Source organism: Rana temporaria, chromosome 3 (genome assembly GCF_905171775.1).
Source record: "Rana temporaria chromosome 3, aRanTem1.1, whole genome shotgun sequence".
NCBI lineage: Eukaryota > Metazoa > Chordata > Amphibia > Anura > Ranidae > Rana > Rana temporaria.
The window spans coordinates 477,743,923-477,768,455 of NC_053491.1; the positions used below are offsets into that span (position 1 = coordinate 477,743,923).

At 44.4% G+C, this 24,533-nt stretch overlaps 1 protein-coding gene across 1 annotated transcript; it reads right to left on the reverse strand.

Annotated features, from left to right (window-relative positions):
• Window positions 1–6,540: 6,540 nt before the first annotated feature.
• Window positions 6,541–22,980, reverse strand: LOC120933638 (zona pellucida sperm-binding protein 3-like). The gene is made up of 8 exons (XM_040346950.1): window positions 22,467–22,980; window positions 18,352–18,470; window positions 18,145–18,248; window positions 17,375–17,552; window positions 13,402–13,522; window positions 13,224–13,315; window positions 9,161–9,297; window positions 6,541–6,779 (listed from the first exon to the last, which is right to left on the reverse strand). Exons 1-8 carry the CDS (start codon window positions 22,947–22,949, stop codon window positions 6,559–6,561), a joined length of 1,455 nt encoding a protein of 484 aa, XP_040202884.1. The 5' UTR covers window positions 22,950–22,980; the 3' UTR covers window positions 6,541–6,558.
• Window positions 22,981–24,533: the final 1,553 nt, after the last annotated feature.

Consider the following 24,533-nt stretch of genomic DNA (forward strand, 5'->3'; position numbering starts at 1 on the left):
ACACGCATTGATTGCAGAAAAGACAAAATAGAGGAACCTTTAAATTGTGTAGCTGAGAGATCATCTTTAAGAATTTTCATCTCCTTGAATATAGAAAATCTGTTCAGTAAGAAATAAGTGAAACTGCAGCTCAGTCCCATGCCTTCAAATATTTACAAAGGAGAGGATCAGTCAAGAGTCATCTTTATACATACTCAGAACACCAAGAGAACAGTAATTGCTGGACTATAGGGACCTTGCTATGGTCCCTGAAAAATTATTAGTGAGAAAAAAATAAAACATTGTTTACATAAAAAAAATACCTATTTTTTGGTAGGTTACCTACAACTGTATTAGTTAGCTAGTGTTCGGTCCAGGCTGGGGGGGGGGGGTCAACGTTTGTCTCAGTTCCCAAGCTTTTTGGATCCAGCCTGCTCACCAGTAGGGACAAGCCGAACACCCCCCAGTTTGGTTCGCACCAAAACATGCAAAAAATGTTTGTACGAACAAGTAAACACCGTTAAATTCTATGGGACACAGACATGAAAAATCAAATTGCTAATTTTAAAGGCTTATATGCAAGTTATTGCCAAAACGTGTTTGGGGACCCGGGTCATATGCAAAAAAGAAAACGTTTTTAAAAACTGAAATTTTTTCAGGAGCAGTGATTTTAATAATCATTAAAGTGAAACAATAAAAAAATGAAATATTCCTTTAAATATCGTACGTGGGGGGTGTCTATAGTGTGCCTGTAAAGTGGCACATCTTTCCCATGTTTAGAACTGTCCCACAGCAAAATTACATTTCTAAAAGGAAAAAAAGTCATATAAAACTGCTTGCGGCTCTAATGTATTGTCAGATTCCGACAATATAAAAAAAATAATAATTGAAAAAAAAAAACAGCATGGGTCTCCCCCCCCCCCCCCCCCCAGTCTATTTCCAGACCATTTATACCAGACCCTTCAGGTCTGGTATGGATTTTAAGGGAAACCCTGCGCCAAAAAAAAAAAAGATTTTGGGAACCCCAAAACATCTTGTCCCCACGTTGATGGGGACAAGGACCTCGTCCCCACAACCCTTGCCTGGTGGTTGTGGGAGTCTACAGGCGGGGAGCTTATCGGAATCTGGAACCCTGCTTTAACAAGGGAACCCCCAGATTCTATCCCACCCTGTGAATGGGTATGGGGTATGCACCAAAAAAGTGTCATAGTAAAAATTAAAGGAGACACTTTGGAACAAATCCGTTATTAAAAAATGTATATCCATCAGCGCCTAAAGGACCGAGGAAAAAAAAAAAGAAACACAAATCCAGAGGAAGGTGGGGGGGTCACCCGTTTACATCAGAGGGTGGCCCCACTTTCAGCTATATAACAGCTGTCATCAGGAAGAAGCGTCAGTCAGCAGGAGCCTCCCATGGAGGCGGAGTTGTTGTGGTATTTTCTTTTTCCGTCCATCCGGCACCGTAGATGGATTTACATTGCGGGACATTTTTATTATTTAATAAAAGGACTTGTCGCAGTGTGTCTCTTGTCATTTATACAATTTCTTACACTTTTCTGGTGAATTGGTGGGCCATACCCATTCACATAGGGGGCAAGATCTGGGGGTCCCCTTGTTAAAAAGGGCTTCCAGATTCTGATAAGCCCCCCACCCACAGACCCCCACAACCACCTGGAAAGGGTTGTGGGGATGGGACCCCAAAACATCTTCCCTGTGTTGAGGGCATGTGCCTGGTACAGTTCAGGAGGGGGATGCTCTCGTCCCACTCTTTTCCTGTGGCCTGCCAGGTTATATGCTCAGATAATGGTCTGGTATGGATTTGGGGGGGGGGGCTACACTATTTAAAAAAATTGGTGCAGGGTTCCCCTTAAATGTCATACCAGACCTGTCCCCTGGGGCAGAACCCAGGTCCCTATACACTTTTTATGGCAATAACTTGCATATAAGCCTTTAAGATTAGCACTTTTGGTTCTTCATGTTAGTGTCCCATAGACTTTAACGGTGTTCCATGGCTTTTCGAATTTGCCGCAATCACCACATAATGTTCACTGTTAGAACAGAAGAAGGCTGGGTTTGGGGCCTACCCTCACTTGTTCACTGGCCTTGCATCAGCCCTTGGGCAAGACATGCTGTGAATTGTGTGAAGAATACACAAGATTTCCAGAAAGCCCACCCAAGCATGGGACTACTACCTTGAAGAGGTATGCCAGGGCAGTCATTAAATTGTAGTTAGAGATCAGGATATGATATGGACATTGAGTTATTTTTCTTTGACGGACACTCGCCTAATGAGGTTCCCTATATTGGTGTCCTCATTTGGTTTTTCACCTTTATGATTTTATTACATATGTTGTGTTCACACATTCATATATTGTTTTTTCCATTTAACAATGTCATATTAGTTTATGAATTTTTAGTGCTACACATTGGCCTTTGTTTTGGTGTTAGCAGCTTCACTTAGCTTGCGGTTTAGCACAAGAATTTCCTATATATATTCTCACAGCAAGTGTTGAATACAGATCCTAATGGCATGCCAATAGCCACTTTAAAGTGTCTATAAAGTTAAAGTAGGATTACTGCCAGTCAGGATTTCCCCCCCAGAGAATAGGTGCAGGTACTCCCCACCTATGAGTCACCCCGTGGTCTCTACCCACCTTTAAGCACCGTCTCTTGGTTCCACTCCCTACCTCCAGTACAGTCTGTTCTAAAAAACAGACCTGAGCATCATTTTGTGGTACCAAGTAATGTGTATAGCATTTAGAAATAATGAAAAGCAATAACAGATCCCTTGCAGCCAGCAACAGATCCTTCTTCCTCCCTCCCAGAAACAATAGATCCTCCATGAAATAATAGACCCCTACCTCAACAGTAGTCCCAAGGTTGCCACCTCATCCCTTTAGACCCAAACACATGAATTACACAGGTTCTAAGGCCAATTTAATGCAGCTAAAACACAAAGTTTAAATACCATCTTAAGCCAGAGAACCTGTATAATATGTTTGGGTTTAAAGGGATGCGGTGACAGCCGCAAGTAGACCCCTCTCAGCAACAAAATGACCCCCAAAAACATTGGGGCCCCCTCAGTGACAATACCTCCTGTAGATCACCCAGCAGCAATAGCTTCTCCAGGACAACCCACTAGCCCTTGCATACATTCAGTGCTGGAGGCAATCCCCCCCCCCCAGTTCCTGCTGAAAACAAATCCCTGCTGCCAACCCACCCTGTTATGTCAAGGTATACTACATAGTGTAAAGATCTGTTTAAAGCAATGCCGATAAACACCTTATTTCAGATAGTCTGGGATCACGTGACCTCATGCTGCCCTCCTTCCCTGATCTAAGGGCTTCAGCAGGAGGGACTGAGGAGCAGCCAGGTCACATGACCACTGTTTTGTCCTTACACTACCCCCTCTGTAGCACTTCGATCAGGGAGAAGAGTGATGGGCGGTCAAGTGACTGCACAGAGGCAATCTGAAAGAAGGCATAATTTTAAACAAAAATTTACACTGTGTGGTATACCTTGTTATAACAGAGGGGATGCCACTAATTCTGCTCACCGGCATTACTGCCAGTTACCAATAGCGACAAGAGGGGAGGAAAGCACAGAATAGCATAGAAAGGGACAGATTAGATAGCACAACACTACCCACTAAAACAAGTTCCTTTTTATAGCAGGCTTTAACCACTTAAGACCCAGACCATTATGCAGGTTAAGGACCTTGCCCCTTTTTGCGATTCGTCACTGCGTCGCTTTAACTGACTATTGCGCGGTTGTGCGACGTGGCTCCACAACAAAATGTGTGTCTTTTTCCCCCAAAGATATAGCTTTCTTTTGATCACCTCTGGTTTATTTTTTGCGCTATAAACAAAAAGAGCAACAATTTTGAAAAAAAATGCAATATTTACCATGATAAATATCCCCAAAAAAAGCTATAAAAACATGTTTTTTCCTCAGTTTAGGCAGATACGTATTCTAACATTTTTTGTAAAAAAAAAAAAAAAAAAAAAAAAAAAAATTACAATAAGCGTTTATCAATTGGTTTGCGCAAAGTTTATAGTGTTTACAACATAGGGGATAGTTTTGTCATTTTTTTTTTACTATAAAATGGGGATGATCTGCAATTTTTTCATGCAACATTATGGTGGACACATCGGACAATTTTGGCACATTTTTCGGGACCATTGTCATTTTCACAGCGAAAGGTGCTATAAAAATTCACTGGTTACTGTGAAAATTAAAATTGCAGTTTGGGAGTTAACTACTAGGGGGTGCTGAAGGGGTTAAGTGTAACCTCATATGTGTTGCTAACTGTAGGGGGTGGGGCTGGACATGTGACGTCAGTGATTGTCTGTTCCCTGTTATAGGGAAAGACTATCACTGACATTGCCACAGTGAAGAACAGGGAAGGTGTGTACACACACCTCCCCCCGTTCTTCAGCTACTGTGACCGATTGTGGGACACCGGCGGCGATCGGGTCCCGCAGTCACGGAGCTTCCGACCAGGTTGCTAGCGAGTCGGCGGCGCGCTTGCGACCCCACAGCTGGGCTCTTTAAGAGGACGTACAGATACGTGCTTGTGCCCAGCCAGGCCATTCTGCCGACATATATCAGCGTGAAGGGGTCCTTAAGTTGTTAATACGTTTTGAAGCCTGCTTGCTTAAGCACTTCCCGACCTCCTCATGTACATATACGTCAGCAGAATGGCACGGACATGTACGTCCTCTGCTAGACGTGGGGGGGGGGGGTCCGATCGGGAGCCCCCCCGGTACATGCGGAGGTCAGGTCCGCTCGGGGAGCGATCCGGGACGACGGCGCGGCTATTTGTTTTTAGCAGCTCCGTCGCAATCGCTCCCCGGAGCTGAAGAACGGGGAGAGCCGTGTGTAAACACGGCTTCCCCGTGTTTCACTGTGGCGGTGCATCGATCGGGTGATCCCCTTTATAGGGGAGATCCGATCGATGATGTCATTCCTACAGCCACACCCCCCTACACTAGTAAACACACACAGTGATCCCTAAATGTTACAGCGCCCCCTGTGTTTAACTCCCAAACTGCAACTGTCATTTTCACAATAAAGAATGCAATTTAAATGCATTTTTTGCTGTGAAAATGACAATGGTCCCAAAAATGTGTCAAAATTGTCCGAAGTGTCCGCCATAATGTCGCAGTCACGAGAAAAAAAAAAAAAAAAAAAAAAAAAACTCGCTGATTGCCGCCATTAGTAGTTAAAAAAAAAAAAAAAGCAAAAAAACTATCCCCTATTTTGTAAACGCTATAAATTTTGCGCAAACCAACCGATAAACGATTATTGCGTTTTTTTACCAAAAATAGGAAGAATACGTATCGGCCTGAACTGAGGAAAAAAAAATGTATATATGTTTCAGCAAAAAGTAAATATTGCATTTTTTTCAAAATTGTCGCTCTATTTTTGTTTATAGCGCAAAAAATTAACCGCAGAGGTGATCAAATACCACCAAAAGAAAGCTCTATTTGTGGGGAAAAAAGGACGCCAATTTTGTTTGGGAGCCACGTCGCACGACCGCGCAATTGTCTGTTAAAGCGACGCAGTCCCGAACTGTAAAAACCCCTTGGGTCTTTAGGCAGCAATATGGTCCGGGGCTTAAGTGGTTTAAGTGGCAGTTAACACTCCCATTATGTACTTTAGGAGCCTTAAAGTGGATGTAAACCCAACATTTTTTTTTTATGTCACAATGTAGAGAATAAGATTTCCTATCATCTGTGCACAGTCTTGCCACACAGTTATTCCAGCTCCGAGCAATCCTCTTTCATTGTTAATTTTCACTGAACAGACTTCTAGATAAAAACCTGTCTAAATAAAAAGTCCTTTCCGTCCCTTGCTTCGAGTGACATACATTACCTCTCACAATGAACTGTGGATAACCCCCCATATTATGATAAACATCCAGGAATGTGCATGTGTCCAAGCTAGTGCACGAGATATGCAAAAACCCTGTCACTCGCAGCAAGGGGATGGAAAGGACTTTTTATTCAGACAGGTTTTTATCTGGAAGTCTGTTAATTTTCACTGAATAATAAAAGGATTGCTCAGAGCTGGATTAACTATGTGTGGCAAGACTGGGCACAGTTGATGGGAAATCTTCTCTACATTGTGACAAAAAAAAAAAAAAGTTGGGGGTTTACATCCACTTTAACAAAGCTTGTTAAAAGCTCCACAAATGCTTTGTCAAAGCTCGCTGGTTACACTGCTATTATAGAAGCTGAAGTCTGAAACAGGTCTGTGAACTCGGAGAAAAAAAAAAGCTCTGGGAGGAGGAAGGGGAGCAATTAGCAATGGAAAGAAAAGTTGCCAAGTGCCCTTGATGTAATTTTATTTGCCTTAAATTCCATCTGTTGATCTTGCCAGCAAGTCTTATTTTCCCAACCCAACAGACCAAGCTGTCTAGAAAAAGTGTGCAATTAGGGGGTCAAGACAAACCAAACGACAGGCTATACCTTGCTAGAGATTTTGGAAAAATATATATAAATTGCATAGGATGAATCAATTCTGCTTCTCTAGGTCAGTCAAATGAAGAGTCAAAACTAAACTACAAAGTGCATTTTATTGTTGTTGAGACATCAGGGTTTTCTTAGGCTTGATTGTCCAAACCAATATACATGTCATTAATCCAACAAGCCACAGTGAGCAGACTCCTGCCACCATCCAGATTTCCATTGTCAATGATGAAGATCCATCCAGCTTTAGGGCTTTGTTACTGTCAGATCCCACAACATACAGAGGTCCAAGTGTCGAAAACCATTCTTCATCCCGTGTTCCAATATCTGAAACCATTAAAAACCTGGATTAAAGCGGGAGTTCACCCGAAAAACAATTTTTAACATTAGATTGAGGCTCATTTTGTCAAGGGGAATCGGGTGTTTTTTTTTTTTTAAATCAAAGCATTACTTACCTTTTTAGAGAGATCTCTCCGCCGCTTCCGGGTATGGTCTTCAGGACTGGGCGTTCCTATTTGATTGACAGGCTTCCGACGGTCGCATACATCGTGTCACGAGTAGCCGAAAGAAGCCGAACGTCGGTGCGGCTCTATACGGCGCCTGCGCACCGACGTTCGGCTACTTTCAGAAAATCGTGACGTGCTGTATGCGACCGTCGGTAGCCTGTCAAATAGGAACGCCCAGTCCCGCAGCCCATACCCGGAAGCGGCGGAGAAGATCTCTAAAACGGTAAGTACTGTTTCGAGTTAAAAAAAAAAAAAAAAAAAAAAAAAAAAAAAAACCGATTCCCCTTCACAAAATGAGCCTCAATCTAATGTTAAAAATTTAGTTTTTGGGTGAACCTCCACTTTAAGTTATGTTAAGTGTACACACACAGAGTTAGGAGGGGGACATATTTAATGTGGCCATTGTTACCAGGACTTATGGCAAAATCCACATATTGAATTTACCAAAATGCAGAAATTATTCCAGTGGGACACATTCTAAGACTCATGACAATGCAACAGGAGACCCATATCGGGGGATAATTCTAATGGGTTTTAACCTATATTTTAAAAAAGGAAGTGTCAGCCACCAACAGACCATTGAACACTTGTTTTGGGTAAAATTGCAACACATTTTTATGCTTGGTTTTACTCACAGGGTGATCTATGATGCTGCAGAGACCATGTATGCCCTACTTCATTGTCTCTAGAGCAGGGATCTCCAAACTACAGCCCTCCAGTTGTAGCAGGACTACACGTCCCATGAGGCATTGTAAAACTGACATTCCCAGACATGAGGCAGTTTAGTTCCTGAACTGGAGGGCCATAGTTTGGAGACCGCTGCTCTAGAGCATCACAGTTCATGTGTCTGCTCTCCAGCACCATGTTGGTGGGTACTTGTGTATTGGGATGAGCCGAACACCCCCCTGTTCGGTTCGCACCAGAACCTGCAAACACACCAAATGTTCATGTGAACTTTAGAACCCTGTTAAAGTCTTTGGGACCCGAACGTTTGAAATCCAATGTGCTAATTGTAAAGGCCAATATGCAAGTTATTGTCCTAAAAAGTGTTTGGGGACCTGGGTCCTGTCCCAGGGGACATGTATCAATGCAAAAAAAAGTTTTAAAAACTGAAGTTTTCGGGAGCAGTGAATTTAATAATGCTAAACGTGAAATATTTCTTTAAATTTCGTACCTAGGAGGGTGTAAAGAAGGCATGTGAATTTGTGCAGCGACAGTTCCAAGTACAGGAAAAATGCTCCATTTCACATGCTTACTTTACACCCTCCTAGGTATGAAATTTAAAGAAATATTTCACTTTTATCATTATTAAATTCACTGCTCCCAAAAAAACGGCCAATTTAAAAACTTTTTTTGCATTGATACATGTCCCCTGGGGCAGGTCCCCAAACACTTTAGGACAATAAATTGCATATTAGCCTTTAAAATCAGCACTTTTGATTTCTCCTGTAGACTTTAACAGGGTGTTTCGCGGCTTTTTCAAATTTGCCACGAACACCCCAAATTGTTCGTTGTTCGGCAAACAGGCAATGTTCAAGTCGAACATGAGTTTGACTCGAAGTTCATCCCTACTTGTGTATAATGCAGGCCAAACTGTAAATGTTTGACAAGACCAGTTGGAGTAGGGCCATAAAAAAGAAAAAAAAAAAGAAAAAAAAGTGATGGGAGGGTGTGGGGAACCAGTCAACTAAACTATCAGAAAAGGCAACCTATACCTTGGGAGTAAATAAAGTTCCTCAGCAGTCAACATAAAGGCCCATACACATGATCCAGCTTTCCAACAACGGTCCAATGACATGTTGTAGTGGACAATCCGACCATCTGTATGCTCCATTGGACAATTGTCAGAATTTCCATGGACAAATGTTCACTGTGCATGCTCTCAAACTTTCTGACCAATGCGTTTTGTCGGATCATCAGATCCGTGTGTACACAAGTCCATCGGACTAAAATCCAAAGTACAAACACACATGCTCAGAACCAATGCTAAACATCAGACAATAGCAAAAGTTGCCTAAAGGGTGTTGGTAAAGAGTTGAAAAAACAACTGATTTGGTGAATGTTGGCTGAAAATGTTCTGCCGTGTTTATGCATACCAAGTTCATGGCCAACGCCCCTTCAGACAAAAATCCACAGAAAAGTCTGATGGAAGTCCAATCATGTGTTTGAGGCTTTAGAAGGAAGTCACTACTTAGCACCTACCAAAAGTAGCTTCTCTCTTCCAGTGATGTCTTGACCCTCCACTCAGACCAAGCCTTCTTGATCCAGAAGTTGACTGGTCACATCTTCCCAGTTCACAGCAGCTACAGATACTGCTAGGACCCTCAACAGCAAGCCAGCTGCAACAGTAAAGTAAAAAATAAATAAAAAGGTTTTCCAGCCATGTGTTCCTGCATTGCTTGAATCAAAATAGCAAGGCCAGGTAAGGTAACCCCTGGGCCATTTGTACACAGATGCAAGTTCCAGAACAAATTTATAGAACTGTAGGTTAGAACTAGGTACACATCCAACTAGGCGTATCATAGGCAACCATTGTTATTGTATTTAAAGAACCCAGAACAGTGGCGGCCCGCCCATAGGGGGCGCCCGTGTGCCACCCCCCTCCTGTAGGCAAAAAAAATTCTCATTGGCCCCTTTAAAACTAAGAAAAAAAATCCTTTAATAAAAATCATATGATTGAGCGCCAGCCACCATTGCCCTATGAAGCGCCACGTCAATGCAATCTTTAGATTGCAGACATGGCGCTTCATTTGCGGGCTTTTATCCAGCCTCATGGCCGCCCGGAGCATTAATAGTATTACTAGTGTTACTTTTGGCCTGGATTAGTCTTACAGACGAAAACCGGAAGTGACGTCACGCGGCAGGCAGCTCAGTACACTGCCCGAGCGGAGCTGCAGTGCAAAGGTAAGCCGATCTGCCGATGGATGCCTCATTTCATTGAATGACATTACAATATGGATTTGAATTCAGATCGCCCCCCCAAAGTCATCAGCGGTGCACTGCCTGATCCCATTCCCCACCCATCCACCTCGGAGCCTTTTATTGTAGTTAGACTGCTGGGACTTGTAGAGAATATGGAGATTGGAGAACTACAAGTCCCAGCAGGTTATAATATAAGGCTCTGAGGTGGATGGATGTACAAGTGGGAGGGGCCAATTGTGAATGGGCAGGGTCTTGCGCCCCCCCCCCATCCTAAAACTTCACCAGCCGCCACTGACTCAGAACAAGGAGGCAGTGGAGCGAGGGGGGTTTGATGACCAGCTTGAACTAGCTCATCCCAAAATAAAAATCACAGAAGAAAAGCCCTGTGGGTAGACATGTGTTCTACAGGAACCACTGCTGTCCAAGAGTCAAACTTTGTAAAAGCACAGCCCAAGACACTTGCATGTTGTCTCAGGGAGCCCAAGGTTAAGAATTTCCATGCTTTGGCTTTAGTTACTGTAGGCCAACTTACAGGGCCGTTTGAAGACATTTGGGGGCCCCAGGCAAAAAAAAAGTGACATTTCAGTTGAGACGCGGGGGGGGGGGGGGTGGGCGGCTTACCTCTATCCTCACACGCACACGCCGGCAGATGTTGGTGTCCGCAAAGGGGCCCCAGCAGGGAGGGCCCTTGCCGCATCGCTGCGTCCTCCTGCAGTCCGGTCGGCAGTGTACCATAACCGCGCGGTACAAGAGATTCAGTTTGCTGTTCCCGGGGCCGGACTGAAAGGAAGTGAACACTCAGTGTGTGCACTTCCTGTCAGTCCGGCCGGGAACAGGAACCTGATTCTCCTGTACCGCGCGGTTATGGTACATGGCCGACCGGACTGCAGGAGAACGCAGCGGTGCGGCAAGGGCCCTCCCTGCTGGGGCCCCTGGCCAGCTTGGGGCCCCAGGCAAATGCTTGCTTTGCCTGTCGGGTTCCGACGGGCCTGCCAACTTAACACTCTTGTTAAGGATCCTCATAAGACTGTTGAATAGTACATTCCAGAGACTACATAGTATATATAACATATTGGCCATATCCATTTAGAGTTGCAGGTTGAACCAAGAGTCAATTGAAGAAGAAAAAAAAAAAAAAAAAATTGTTTGAGTCAGGCATACTATATATATATATATATATATATATATATATATATATATATATATATATATATATGATATACATCTAAATTGTAGTATGCAAGATTTGGGCTTCGTCCCATCTGAAGAACCCTTTTGGCACAACCCATAAAGTGTTGTGGCATTCAAAACAGTCCTTAAACTAAATAGGAATCCAGTTTTTTCTTCAGCACATGACATGTCTTACTTTGAAAAATCCATCGCAGGATTTCCTCTTATGCCCCGCACACACACAATCAGAAATTCCACCAGCAAAAGTCCGATGTAAACTTTTGAAAGGAAATTCCGACAGTGTGTATGCTCCATTGGACTTTTGCTGGCAGAATTTCCGCCAGCAAAAGATTGGGAGCCGGTTCTCAGATTCAGACGTAAAAAAAAAATTCCTATTGGAAAATACAATTGACTGTAGCAATTCCAACACACAACATGCATGCTCAGAAACAATGAACTTAAATTTTCTTGGCTCGTCGTGTTGTACTTCACTGCGTTCGTGTTGACGAAAGTTCAGAGAACGTGTGATCGTGTATGCAAGCCAAGCTTGAGCAGAATTCAGTAGGAAAAAAAAAAAACCATACAAGGTTTTTCAGACAGAAAATCCGGTCGTGTGTATGGGACAAGAGTTTGATACTAGTAGCAGAATTTAGCTGTGCACTATTGGGGCTCCAAAGCCTGTGGTGAACTATTGTAGAAGGCTATGCAATACTCCCCCCCCCTTTAAAAATGCTAGACGGTTGGATCTGGACCATTAGCCCTAGGTCTACAGCCTTGCTTCCTCCACCATGCCAAGAGATCAAATATGCAGACTTATTAAAATTACCATTTGTTCCTTTTAGCCTTAGTCAGGCATCGCATTTATATCTACATGGTTCTCCTATATCAGGGATATGCAATTAGCGGACCTCCAGCTGTTGCAGAACTACAATTCCCATGAGGCATAGCAAGACTGACAGCCACAGGCATGACACCCAGAGGCATGATGGGACTTGTAGTTTTGCAACAGCTGGAGGTCCGCTAATTGCATATCCCTGTCCTATATGGTAGGGAAGAGCCAATTATCTGTTTAGGGCAGTGTGCATTAATATGACCACTTCCACCCATCAATTGTCAATAAATCAGCAGGTGCCTGCATCCCTGCAAATCATAGACGTCACCCAACATGACTGAATCCCCAAAGGACAGGGATAAGGGTGACAGCCTACATTGTCACCACTATCCTTGCCCATACTTTTATATTGCCACTGAAAGCACAGATAGCCGTCATAGCATTTGGGTAACCTGGTTCCGCCCCCCCCCCCCATTAGTCATTAATTATGTTAATTATAATTTTTAATAAAAAAAGTCAAAACATTATTTTCACTTGATGAGTGGGGGGTCTATGTATTGTACACAAGCATGGCCAGTACCTGGGTGTCCCCTTAATGTTATGGGGTTCCAGGTTTAAATAGCCCATCTGCAGGCCTACTGAGGAAACCCTGGTCCTCAACATGTTAATGGCATTTGGCCTGGTTTGATTCAGAAGGGGGAAGAGGGTGATTGATTGCATGTCCGATATGGTTAATTTCTGAAGGGAGGGGAGAGGGGTTTGTGCCCATCACCCCACATTCCCTGGTCTGATAAGTGTCCATTATAGAATTTGGATGGACCCCAAAATCATATCAGACTTTCAACATGTGTGTTCAACACACTTTTAAATCAAGAAGGGTATGGTATAGATCAGGGGTCTTCAAACTATGGCCCTCCAGTTCAGGAACTACAATTCCCATCATGCTTAGTTATGTCAGAGTTTTGCAATGCCTCGTGGAACATGTAGTTCCGCAACAGCTGGAGGGCCGTAGTTTGAGGATCCCTGGTATAGATGAATGGAATCCTAGACCATGAAAACAAGTTGATGGATAAACGCAAGTTCTCCCATCCAAAATTGCATTACCCTTACCCAAGCATGCAGACTGGCACTGCAGGAAAGCAGGGTGGACAAGCATATGCCCCTCTTGAACCATACACCCTCAATGCAAAGGGGGGAGGGGTTAGGGACTCCTAAAAATACCTTGTCCCCATGCTGATGGGGACAAAAACCTCATCCCACTACCCTTGATTTGGAATCTAGAAGAGATCAAGCTAGACGTAAGCACTTCCATTAGCCAGCATCAATGCATGGTTACCTCACCTGTTGCTTGTTTTACTGTATGAGCAGGCCTTGTTTATAAAATCAGGTGAAGTGTCATCTGTTACAGCCCTCAAGAAACAGGTAATAAAGATCTATAGGGGGGGAAAAAAAAACACCCACCTTGATTCCTTATTCACAATAGTCACCAATCGCCAAAGGAGAATATAAAAATTCTTACCACAGACGAGTCTACATTAACAAACTTAAAAGCATCAACTGAAAATTGAAGCTTATTAGGGTGGGATCTTGGAGTACTGAAGGCAGAGCTTGAATCTTCTTGCTTCCCATCAACCATGCACCTTTAAATAAAAAAAAAAAAAAAAAAAGTCAACTTTAATAAGATTTCTTCTGCAACCCAGCGCTGGAGCTGGGTGAGAGGGGGCGAGAGGGACCACCGCCCCCCCCCCCCCCCCTCCAAGATTCTGCTTCTAGAGCAGAGTGCCATCAATCTAACCTAAGCAAATACAGAATCAAGGGTGACCATGCTGAAGTGATTTATTGACAAAAGAGCATTCGCACCCTATAAAATTAAGTCATTTTCCAATGGTACTGCTGGCAAACTCAAATTTGTTCCAACCAATGAAAAAAAAAAAAAAAAAAAGTTATATAGCATTACATAAAATGTATGTTGGTCGCTAGACATGTGCACACTGAAATATTTAGTTTTGAAATTTAGTTCGAAAAATAAATTTAGTTACTCCCGAAATTTGTTTAAAAATGCATTCATCTGAAAATCCTAATTAAGGTCGAATCTGTCATTGAAGGCTTATGGTGTCTGTCCAATGTTTCAAGAAGATTCAATGGAGCAGCTAAACTGTACGACGCCACGATTGTACATTTCCGGTCGAAATGTTCCGCCTGCAAGCTAGAATTCTAATGTTGTATGACTAGCAATTATATTTACAGTATAAATTACTACTAGTCAATCAACATTCAAATTCTTCTATAGCCTATGGGCCGAGCATTTGACCGAAAATGTACAGTATAATTTAGCTGCTCCGTCAAATCTTAGAACTTTCAACAGACACAAGCCTTCAATGACATGTAGCGCCTGGTTACTTCAAAGTACCGGTGCTCGTTAAATTTAGAGGGGGGATCAGAGTGTTAACTGACTCTGAATATGTTTAAATGTAGGTCTGTCTCAGCTGTGGGCTCATTCTGTTGCTTCTGGGGTGCCGTTTCCACCCCAGGACAATAGGTGGCAGCAGTAGAGTCAAGGTGTTTTCCCCTAGCAGCCAATCAGGAGGGAGTTTCCTCACTGTGCATGCTGGGGGAGGGTATTTATGGGACAGTCACCATTGGTCTGGCTTCTTCCTTTAGGGCAGGGATGTGCAATTAGTGGACCTCCAGCTGTTGCAGAACTACAAGTCCCATGAGGCATAGCAAGACTGACAGCCACAAGCATGACACCCAAAGGCAGAGGCATGATGGGAATTGTAGTTTTGCAACATCTGGAGGTCCGCTAATTGCATATCCCTGCTTTAGGGCGACTGCATCACGGCACCCCGGCTTAATGGCCTTCCAGGCCCGGGGTGCGTGTGCCATGCTGTGTTCCTGGTTGAGACCATGTTGGTCCAGAGCATTTGAACTGGCAGGGAGCCCAGTGGTCAACTGGCTTCCCAATCCTGAAGATCCCAAGCGAGATAGCTGTTCGGTGGGGAGTCCCATCTGAGGAGAGCCAATGAGAGGCTGGCGATCCAATTGGGTCTCGACAAACCACCGGGGATCAAGGTAGCCGGACACCGAGAGGCTGGTTATTTGTCAGTCGGTACCTGAAAACGATCTGAATGAGATCCAGACGAAATTCTATTGAGGAGATTCTTCTCTGTAATCACAATCACGGGGAGGACATGTGGCAGAGGTCTCTTCCCGAGTCCATTCCAGGAGGGCCTGTGACAGGTTTCTCCCTGAAGTTCCTTCTAGGAGGGTCTGTGGCAGAGACTTTTACCTTAAAGTTCGAGTGATACTCTGGCTGCCAGGTCAGTGAGAGAGGCCTGTCCAGGTACACAAAGTCCACTCAGGCAGGAGTGGCGCAAGAAGTGTTACACATGGGAGCAGGACTGTATCCCTATTGCTATGCCTGAATCTGCTGTTCTTTCAACTCTACCTTTCACCACAAGTTTACAGTTTTTATGCCATGTCGTGGACATTCCGTTACGGCTATATGCACCATACACCCTTAGACGGCATAGGAGCCATGAGGTAACATGCCACCCAAAACAAACCAGCAGCTCCTCTGGGGGTAATGCTACAGACGGATTCGATGTTTGTATGTTTTTTGCTGCTTCGTCGAATCTTTGTCCTTCATGACTAATGGTCTACCCCAAGACTGTCTCTATAAATGTTGATCTCTGTCGAATCTTTCCTCTATGTTGAATAATGTTGTACTAAGTTAGGTTAGGCACATTCAATACAGATTCCTATTGTCACCATCATGTCGAATATTCTATGTATATTGAACTGTTGCAACGAAAATAAAGTATTTTTTTATGTCGGATCTTGGATTCTGTATGGTCGTTTGTTAAGATAATGAAAATACCTGAAATTCAGATGAAAATGCATTTGGACAAAAACAAATCCACATGTCTATTGGTCACAAATCCTTCCCAAGAAAATGTAATTGGTCACCAAATATGTTATTTACACATTACATATTCTAAACCATGTTAGGGCTAGAAAAACCTATGTTGGACTTACCGGTAACAGTAAGTCTACAAACCTTCCAGGACAGCACACCTGAGAGATGAGAAATTCACAGGCTTTATCTTTAAGAGCCCATGCCACCTAGATCCTGCATCTGAAGAGAAGGCAGGGGCATAGGTGGATCAGACCTGCAGGTCAGTTACATCAGTGGTCATCAACCCTGCCCTACAGGGCCCACTAACAGGCCAGGTTTTATGTATTACCATGGGGAGATGCAGACTAGAATACTGCAATCACTGAGCAGCAAATGATATCACCTGTGATGTATTTCAGTTATCTTGCAAACCTGGCCTGTTAGTGGGCCCTGTAGGGCAGGGTTGATGACCACTGGGTTACATGATCCAGCTAGGATACCTTCATCACACACTGAGTGGAGGTAAAACAATTAAAAATCTGATATTTAGCAGAAAGGCCTTGCAGGCACCCCAAAGTAGGCCTGTGGTTCCATTATCCTCTCAGGTGTGCAGGGCTGGACTGGGACAAAAATTTGGCCCTGGACTTCATCCAGACTGGCCCACCTTGACATGTCTCTCCTATGGTGGCCGGACAACTCCCGCACCCCCCCCCCCCCCCAGCCACCCAAGCCCCCTCTCCCACTTCACTAGCCACTAGCTGTTTTACTTTATTAGAGTAGAATGGTTGGTACTGGTACTTTTATATGCAGTACCAGTGGGGAAGCTAGACATTATTTCACCCGGGGAAAAGGATCAGTTTGGTACCCCCCTTATGGGACACGTTTAGGCAGAAGTGAGAAACTCCCAGGCCATAGCTGTTGAGTTAGCTGTCTGTCCCCTCCCCCATGGTCCTCTGTCGTCCCCCCTGCTCCTCTGGTCCTCCCCCTGATCCTCTGTTCCCCCTAGGTGAGCGCTGGGGGGAGGGAGAGGTGAGCGCTGCAGAAAGGGAGAGACAGAGGAGCGGAGGGGGGCGACGGTCCGCTGTCACTGAAGCCGGCCCACTGAGCCATCGGCCCACCGGGAAACTCCCTGTAGTCCCAATGGCCAGTCCATCCCTGCAGGTTTGCCGTCCTGGAAGGCCATAGGAGAAAACCTACGTTAGACTTACCAGTAACGGTATTTCTATGAACCTTCCAGGACGGCAGGCCTACTTCCTGTGGAGGGAAAAAATAAGCTAAATGCTAGGTGGTAAGTACCTATGTGGAACAATGTCCCTTGTGAACCAGTTTGGGATTACTTTATTACATACTGGGGATCAAGGGGAAGGGTGGGGTCTTATAACAAGCGGTCAATTGATTGTGTTTCCTGTGGGGAGGAGCCCTCATCTCAGGTGTGCCGTCCTGGAAGGTGATAGGAGAAAGTACATTTTAGCCATTCATCCTTAGGTCTTCACAGTGTCCACAGGCTTCAGTGATGAAAATGGTCATACCATCTTCATGGCCACAGCACCCATTAAGTTAGCGTTCCATCTAGAATCAATTTCATAGTACTTACCCACTAAAAGCAATGATTTCATAAGACGGTCCTTGTGTGGTATCTTTATTCAGTGAGGCCACACATCGGTCCACAAGTATTCTCATAGGAACATGATTGTCCGTGTCCACAGCAGCTTCTATATTCAAACGTTCCCCAAGCTCAAAGATAATCGAAGGACTGGGACCACTCCAGTCATCTATAAAACAAAAACATTGACTGACCTTAAAGTGGTGTCACCCCCCCCCCCCTCCAAAAATTTAAATCGGGAGGAATCAGATAAGCGCAAGTTCCACTTTTGGGTGGAACTCAGCTTGAATAGAACTCCACAAAAAAAAAGTTGGCTTTGGTCCTAAAAAGGATCATCAGGACCATAGGGGGGTGGATGCTACTGCCCATATTCTACTATTTTGTAGACTGGTCTTTACTCCTGGGCAAAGCTATTGAGCTAGTAAAGGATATTGTATGCCATGTTATATTCAATTAGATCTGAACAGATAAGGGTTAGATTATGCACCCTTCCTACAAAAATTAACAGTTATGCCAGTCTTGCTTGTCATGTCAAGAGATTTAAAAAAAAAAAAAAAAAAAAACCGCTATGTGCCAATTGAGATAGAACATTTTTTTCAACTATACAGACCACATTCACTCCACCTTGCCCCTACAGTGCTCTTCAAATTCTTAATATATTATAGAAAAGGTAGCAAAGGAAAGGTTATGATCGGAAGGTAGACCCAGGCACTGGTCCATACGTGTCAAAACCTATGATGGAAATCTGTTGAAAGACCCACCATTCATCAGACGCAGCGAGAAGTTCAGCTTCTCCTCAAACGTTTCAGTGGCGCTGAAGGGAACCCACGTTGGATGTATGGCTTTACTACTCACATTGTCATGCCTGTGAAAAAGACAAGTCAGACTCTGGTTACGGGCTTCAACGTTTTAGCTTTTTTTGGTACAATGCCCCAATATCAGGAACAAGACTTTTATTAAAGACTTACCTGGGGTAATAGCACTTGATGGATATAACAGCAGAGCTGCTCCTCGTGATGGGCAGTGATGTGGCAGAAGATGGTTTGTAGGTCAGAAAAGTGCTGTACATCAGCAAGTCTGCACTCATCTACAAGACAAATTACACAAATATTAGGTTTAATACACTACACCCCCCCCCCCAAAAAAAAAAAAAAAAACACTATACAGAAAATTCCATGCTGCCATTACTGGAGAGCAACAAAAGGAGTAGCTGCAGAAGTCAGCCTGAAAAATGCTATGCAGCCATTTATGAAGTTCTTGCAAACCCTTCCTGGCTGCATTGAGGATGCAAGAGACCAGCAGCACTGAGATGCAGTAAAGGACGTGTAAAGGACGTGTAAAGGACGTGTAAAGGACGTGTAAAGGACGTGTAAAGGACGTGTAAAGGACGTGTAAAGGACGTGTAAAGGACGTGTAAAGGACGTGTAAAGGACGTGTAAAGGACGTGTAAAGGACGTGTAAAGGACGTGTAAAGGACGTGTAAAGGACGTGTAAAGGACGTGTAAAGGACGTGTAAAGGACGTGTAAAGGACGTGTAAAGGACGTGTAAAGGACGTGTAAAGGACGTGTAAAGGACGTGTAAAGGACGTGTAAAGGACGTGTAAAGGACGTGTAAAGGACGTGTAAAGGACGTGTAAAGGACGTGTAAAGGACGTGTAAAGGACGTGTAAAGGACGTGTAAAGGACGTGTAAAGGACGTGTAAAGGACGTGTAAAGGACGTGTAAAGGACCAATTTTTTTTCTAGATAGCTTCCTTTACCTTAGTGCAGTCCTCCCTTCACTTACCTCATCCTTCCATTTTGTTTTTAAATGTCCTTATTTCTTCTGAGAAATCCTCACTTCCTGTTTTTCTGTCTGTAACTCCACACCGTAATGCAAGGCTTTGTCCCTGGTGTGGAGTGTCATGCTCGCCCCTTCCCTTGGACTGCAGGAGAGTCAGGACACCCACTTACACGGCTCCTTTATGTGCAACGTAGAGCGTCCTGACTCTCCAGTAGTCCAAGAGAAGGGGCGAGCACGACACTCCACACCAGGGACAAAGCTTCATTACTGTGTGGAGTTACAGACAGAACAGGAAGTGAGGATTTTTCAGAAGAAATAAGGACATTTAAAAGCAAAATGGAAGGATGAGGCAAGTGAAGGAAGACTGCACTAAGGTAAAGGAAGCTATTTAGGAAAAAAAAAAAAAATTGTACCTTTGCAACCCCTTTAAGACAACATAGAACTTTGGGCTAAGTTTGCCAACGGTATTCAGTTAAGGCCTGTACACACGATCTGACAACAAGCCTCCGACAGACCTGTTTTAGCAGACAATCCCAACCGCATGTACGCTCCATCGGACAAACGTTCGCTGTGAGAACAGACAAACTTTCCGGCAACAAATGATGCAAAATCCTATCGTGTGTGCACAAGTCCATCGGACTAAAGTTCAAAGTACAAACATGCATGCTCAGAGCCAATGCTAAAGATCAGACAATGGCAGAAGTTGCCCAAAGGGTGGCGGTAAAGAGCAGAAAAAAACACGTTGTGCGTCTGTTGGCTGAAAAAGTCCTGCCGTGTGTATGTATACCAAGTTCACGGACAACACCCGCCGGAGCAAAATCTACAGAAAAGTCCGATGGAAGTCAGATTGTGTATGAGGCTTTACCCAATTCAGGACATTACAACTTGTAAACAGAGTCTGAAAAATGGCAAACAGTTTTTTTTCTAGAAAATTTTGAACCCCCAAACATATATATATTTTTTCTAACACCCTAAAGAATAAAATGGTGGTCATTGCAATACTTTGTCACACAATTTGCGCAGCAGTCTTACAAGCGCAATTTTGGAAAAAATGTAAACATCCCTTGTAATAGAAAAAAGCATGACAGGTCCTCTTAGGCTGGATTCACACCTAGTGCATATTTGCACTGCAGAACATGTTCCATAGGAAACCAAGTTAAATGAACTGTAGTGCAAAAAGCAATAAAACTGCATAAAAATATATAAAAAACATTTTCCTCAGTTTAGGCCGATACGTATTCTACATTTTTTTTTTTTTTTTTTTTTTTACCAAAAACACATTTATTGTTTGGTTTGCACAAAAGTTATAGCAGCTACAAAATATGGAATAGTTTTATGGCTTTTTTATTTTTTTTTAAAAAGTAATGGTGGCAATTAGCGATTTTTGTGACTGCGACTTTATGGCGGACACATTTGACACCATTTTGGGACCAGTGTCATTTTTACAGCGAACAGGGTTATAAAAAGGCACAGATTACTGTAAAAAGGACACTGGCATTGAAGGGGTTAACCTGTAGCAGGCGCTGAAGGGGTTAAGTGTGTCCTAGGGAGTGGCTTGCCGTGATACATCACTGATCGTTGTTCCCGATGACAGGGAACGTGATCAGTGACAGCGTCACCTAGGCGGCGCTGAAGGTGTCAAGTGTGTCCTAGGGAGAGATTCTTACTGTTAGGGGGGCGTGGTTATGAGTGACATGTCACTGATCGCTGTTCCCAATGAGAGGGAACAGACTATCAGTGTCACTAGGCAGAACGGGGAGATGCTTGTTCACACTTGCCTCTCCCCGTTCTTCAGCTCTGTGATCCGATCGCGGGACACCGGTGGCAAACGGGTCCGCAGTGCACGACCACACACCTTGCAAATTAAAGGGGGACACACACACACACTTTGTTTACCTGCACTGTCTCCATTGTAGGGGCCCCAGGGGCCCATTATGCTCTTAACTAGTTGCCGACTGCCCGCCGTTTAACGGCGGCAGGTCGGCTCCCCTGCGCGAGAGCCCATAGCTATACATCGGCTCTCGCACAGGACACTAAGGGCACGTGCGCCGCGATCGCTCGTTACAGAGCGAGGACCGGGAGAGAAATGCTGATCTTCTGGTCATACAATGTATGAACAGAAGATCAGTCATTTCCCCCCATGTCAGTCCACAGCCCCCCCCCTACAGTTAGAACACACCCAGGGAACATACTTAACCCCTTCCCGGCCCCCTGGTGTTAACCCCTTCACTGCCAGTGGCTTTTAAAGTAATCCATTGCATTTTTATAGCACCGATCGCTATAAAAATGCCAATGGTCCCGAAATTGTGTCAAAAGTGTCCAAAGTGTCCACCATGTCGCAGAAAAAAAAAAAAAAAAAAAAAAAAAAAAAAAAAAAAAAAACTGATCGCCGCCATTACTAGTAAAAAAATAAAAAAGCCATAAAAATACCCCCTATTTTGTAAACGCTATAACTTTTGCGCAAATCAAACGCTAATTGCGATTTTTTTTTTTTTTTTCTTCTGACGAAGAAAACGTATCGGCCTAAACTGAGGATTTTTTTTTTATATATTTTTGGGGGATATTATAGCACAAAGTAAACAATATTAATTTTTTTCAAAATTGTCGCTCTATTTTTGTTTAATTGTGCAAAAACTAAAAACCACAGAGGTGATCAAATACCACAAAAATAAAGCTCCATTTGTGGGGGGAAAAAGGACGCCAATTTTGTTTGGGAGCCAGGTCGCACGACCGCGCAATTGTCAGTTAAAGCGACGCAGTGCCAAATCGCAAAAAGTGCTCTGGTCTTTGACCAGCAATATGGTCCGGGGGTTAAGTGGTTAAGACAGCCCTGCCTTACAGCTCTGGAATAACCCAGGTTCACACTGGGTACGATTTGAGATGCTATTTCACATGTCAAATCGCATCTCAAATCGGCGGCATGTGCCGGCAATGGCACCGTCCTAATCGGTGCGATGCCGCATCTGCGGTGCTGCAGCGATTTCAAAAAGTAGTTCCTGTACTACTTTTTGCGATTTCGGGCCGCGATTTACATTGAACCCTGCACAGATGTCTCTTAAATCGCGGCCGAAATCACGGCAAAATCGCAGCCGCGAAATCGCAGTAAAAAAAATCAAGATTTTTACCGCGATTTTGAAATCGCAGCAGTGTGATTCTTTTGGTGAAAAAAATCAAACCTTTGGGAAAACCATACAGAAAAATAATGTCCACTATAAGCTGCACATTTTCCTGAAAACTTCTACCTGGTGATTTAGATAAGGCTGATTTCCTAAACATTCCACAGAGACCACACATTGCTCACCTGAGGGGTATTTCCACAATCCTGCAAGCCAACACGAAAGACCACAGTAGTATCAGAGCTTGAAGAGTCGGGATTACAGGGCTGGGATCCTAGGCTCAGGTCTGACACCTTCACCAGCTTCCCATTTCCATAAAGATCTCTCTGCACAGTCACCACCATCTTGTCCTCATCGCACACCACACTGACGGGATTGTAGGCCACTTGCTGTCTGGGTTGCCCAAGGTCCATCCTAGAGGAGCCCCAATCATACCCTGAACCATAACCAGCACCAGGGTACCTTCCATGGGTGTCCCATCCAAGTCCAGGGTCTGAAGCCCCCCAGCCTACCTTTCTAGAGGAACCCATGCCAGATACAGGCTGATTAACCCTCCACCAGTGATCAGAGTGACGTTGCTTTCTGCTCAAGGCATGCCCCCGAAAAGACGCATAGGCCTGGCCTACAACCAGCAGCACCAAAAGCAACCAACAGCTTTGTTTCACCATGATGGAGGAAAGAAAAAATCCAACACCCTCCCAGGGCGGACTTTTATATAATTCACCTTCAGCTGCAACAGGCAATTAACTAACAATGACCCTTAGCAGTAGGCACAGAGCCTCAGCTGATGCATATCATGTAGAGGAGACATACACATAACGGGGTAGATTCAGAGAGCAATTACACCGGCGTATCCATAGATACGCCGGCGTAATTGCTAAGTAGCGCCGGCGTATCTACTTTCTGTATTCAGAAAGCTAGATACGCAGACTTTAGCCTAAGATACGACTGGGATAAGTCTCTTACGCCGTCGTATCTTAGGGTGCATTCTGACGCTGGCCGCTAGGTGGCGCTCCCATAGATGTCAGCGTAGAGTATGCAAATTACATACTTACACCGATTTACGAACGTACGTGCGCCCGGCGGTAGTTTTTTACGTCGTTTTCGTACGTCGTTTTCGTCGTAAGGCTGCTCCTGCTATTAGGAGGCGCAGCCAATGTTAAGTATGGACGTCATTCCCGCGTCGCGATTTTAAATTTTTACGTTGTTTGCGTAAGTCGTCCGTGAATGGCGCTGGACGCCATTTACGTTCACGTCGATACCAATGACGTCCTTGCGACGTCAATTACCACAATGCATGTCGGGAAATTTTAATGACGGCGCATGCGCAGTATGTTCGGTGCGGGAACGCGCCTAATTTAAATGATCCACGCCCCCTACGGGATCATTTGAATAACGCGCGCTTACGCCGGCACCTTTTACGCTACGCCGCCACAACTTTATAGGCAAGTGCTTTGTGAATCAAGCACTTGCCCATAAAACTTGCGGCTGTGTAACGTAAATGTCATACGTTACGCCGCCGCAGTTTTGCGTGCCCCTACCTGAATCTACTTCAACATGTAAAGCATAACTCCAGCTTTGCTATTCCTATAAAAGTAATGGCAAAGACTGATAGCTGGATTCAGATAGCTTTACGCCGGCGTATCAGTAGATACGCCATCGTAACTCTGAATCGACGCCGTCCTAAATTCCCCTAGCGCCGCGCACGGGGAATGCACATAAAAGGACGTCCAGGGACGTCCACCCGGCAGTTGAGAGCCACGATGTGGACGTCTCAAGTGGTTAAACAGCGAGAGCGCAGAAAGATGAAAATTGGCTTGGGCAGGAAGGGGGTGCCTGGTATTGAAGTGGTTAAAAAAAACGCAGAGGAAGAAATTTCTACATCAAGCTGCAATTATATATCAAAATGTGTTTTATAATCTGTCTCACTCACTACACCCTTTAAAGTCTAACTCATAGCTAGATTCAGGTAGGGCGGCGCAGCGTATCGTATTTACGTTACGCCGCCGTAAGTCAGAGAGGCAAGTGCTGTATTCACAAAGCACTTGCCTCCTAAGTTACGGCGGCGTAGCGTAAATGGGGCCGGCGTAAGCGTGCCTAATTCAAATGAGGATGAGGGGGCGTGTTTTATGTAAATGGGTGGTGACCCGACGCGATTGACATTTTTTAGGAACGGCGCATGCGCCATCCGTGTACATATCCCAGTGTGCATTGCTCCAAAGTACGCCGCAAGGACGTATTGGTTTCGACAT

Excerpts from the sequence above, each read along its gene's own strand:
- LOC120933638 (XM_040346950.1), bottom strand. The coding sequence starts at position 22,949 with ATGGTGAAACAAAGCTGTTGGTTGCTTTTGGTGCTGCTGGTTGTAGGC. Across the intron at positions 18,471-22,466 it reads ATTGTGGAAATACCCCTCAG|ATGAGTGCAGACTTGCTGAT; the intron begins GTGAGCAATGTG and ends TTTGTCTTGTAG. Across the intron at positions 17,553-18,144 it reads CTCGCTGCGTCTGATGAATG|ATGACTGGAGTGGTCCCAGT; the intron begins GTGGGTCTTTCA and ends TTTGTTTTATAG.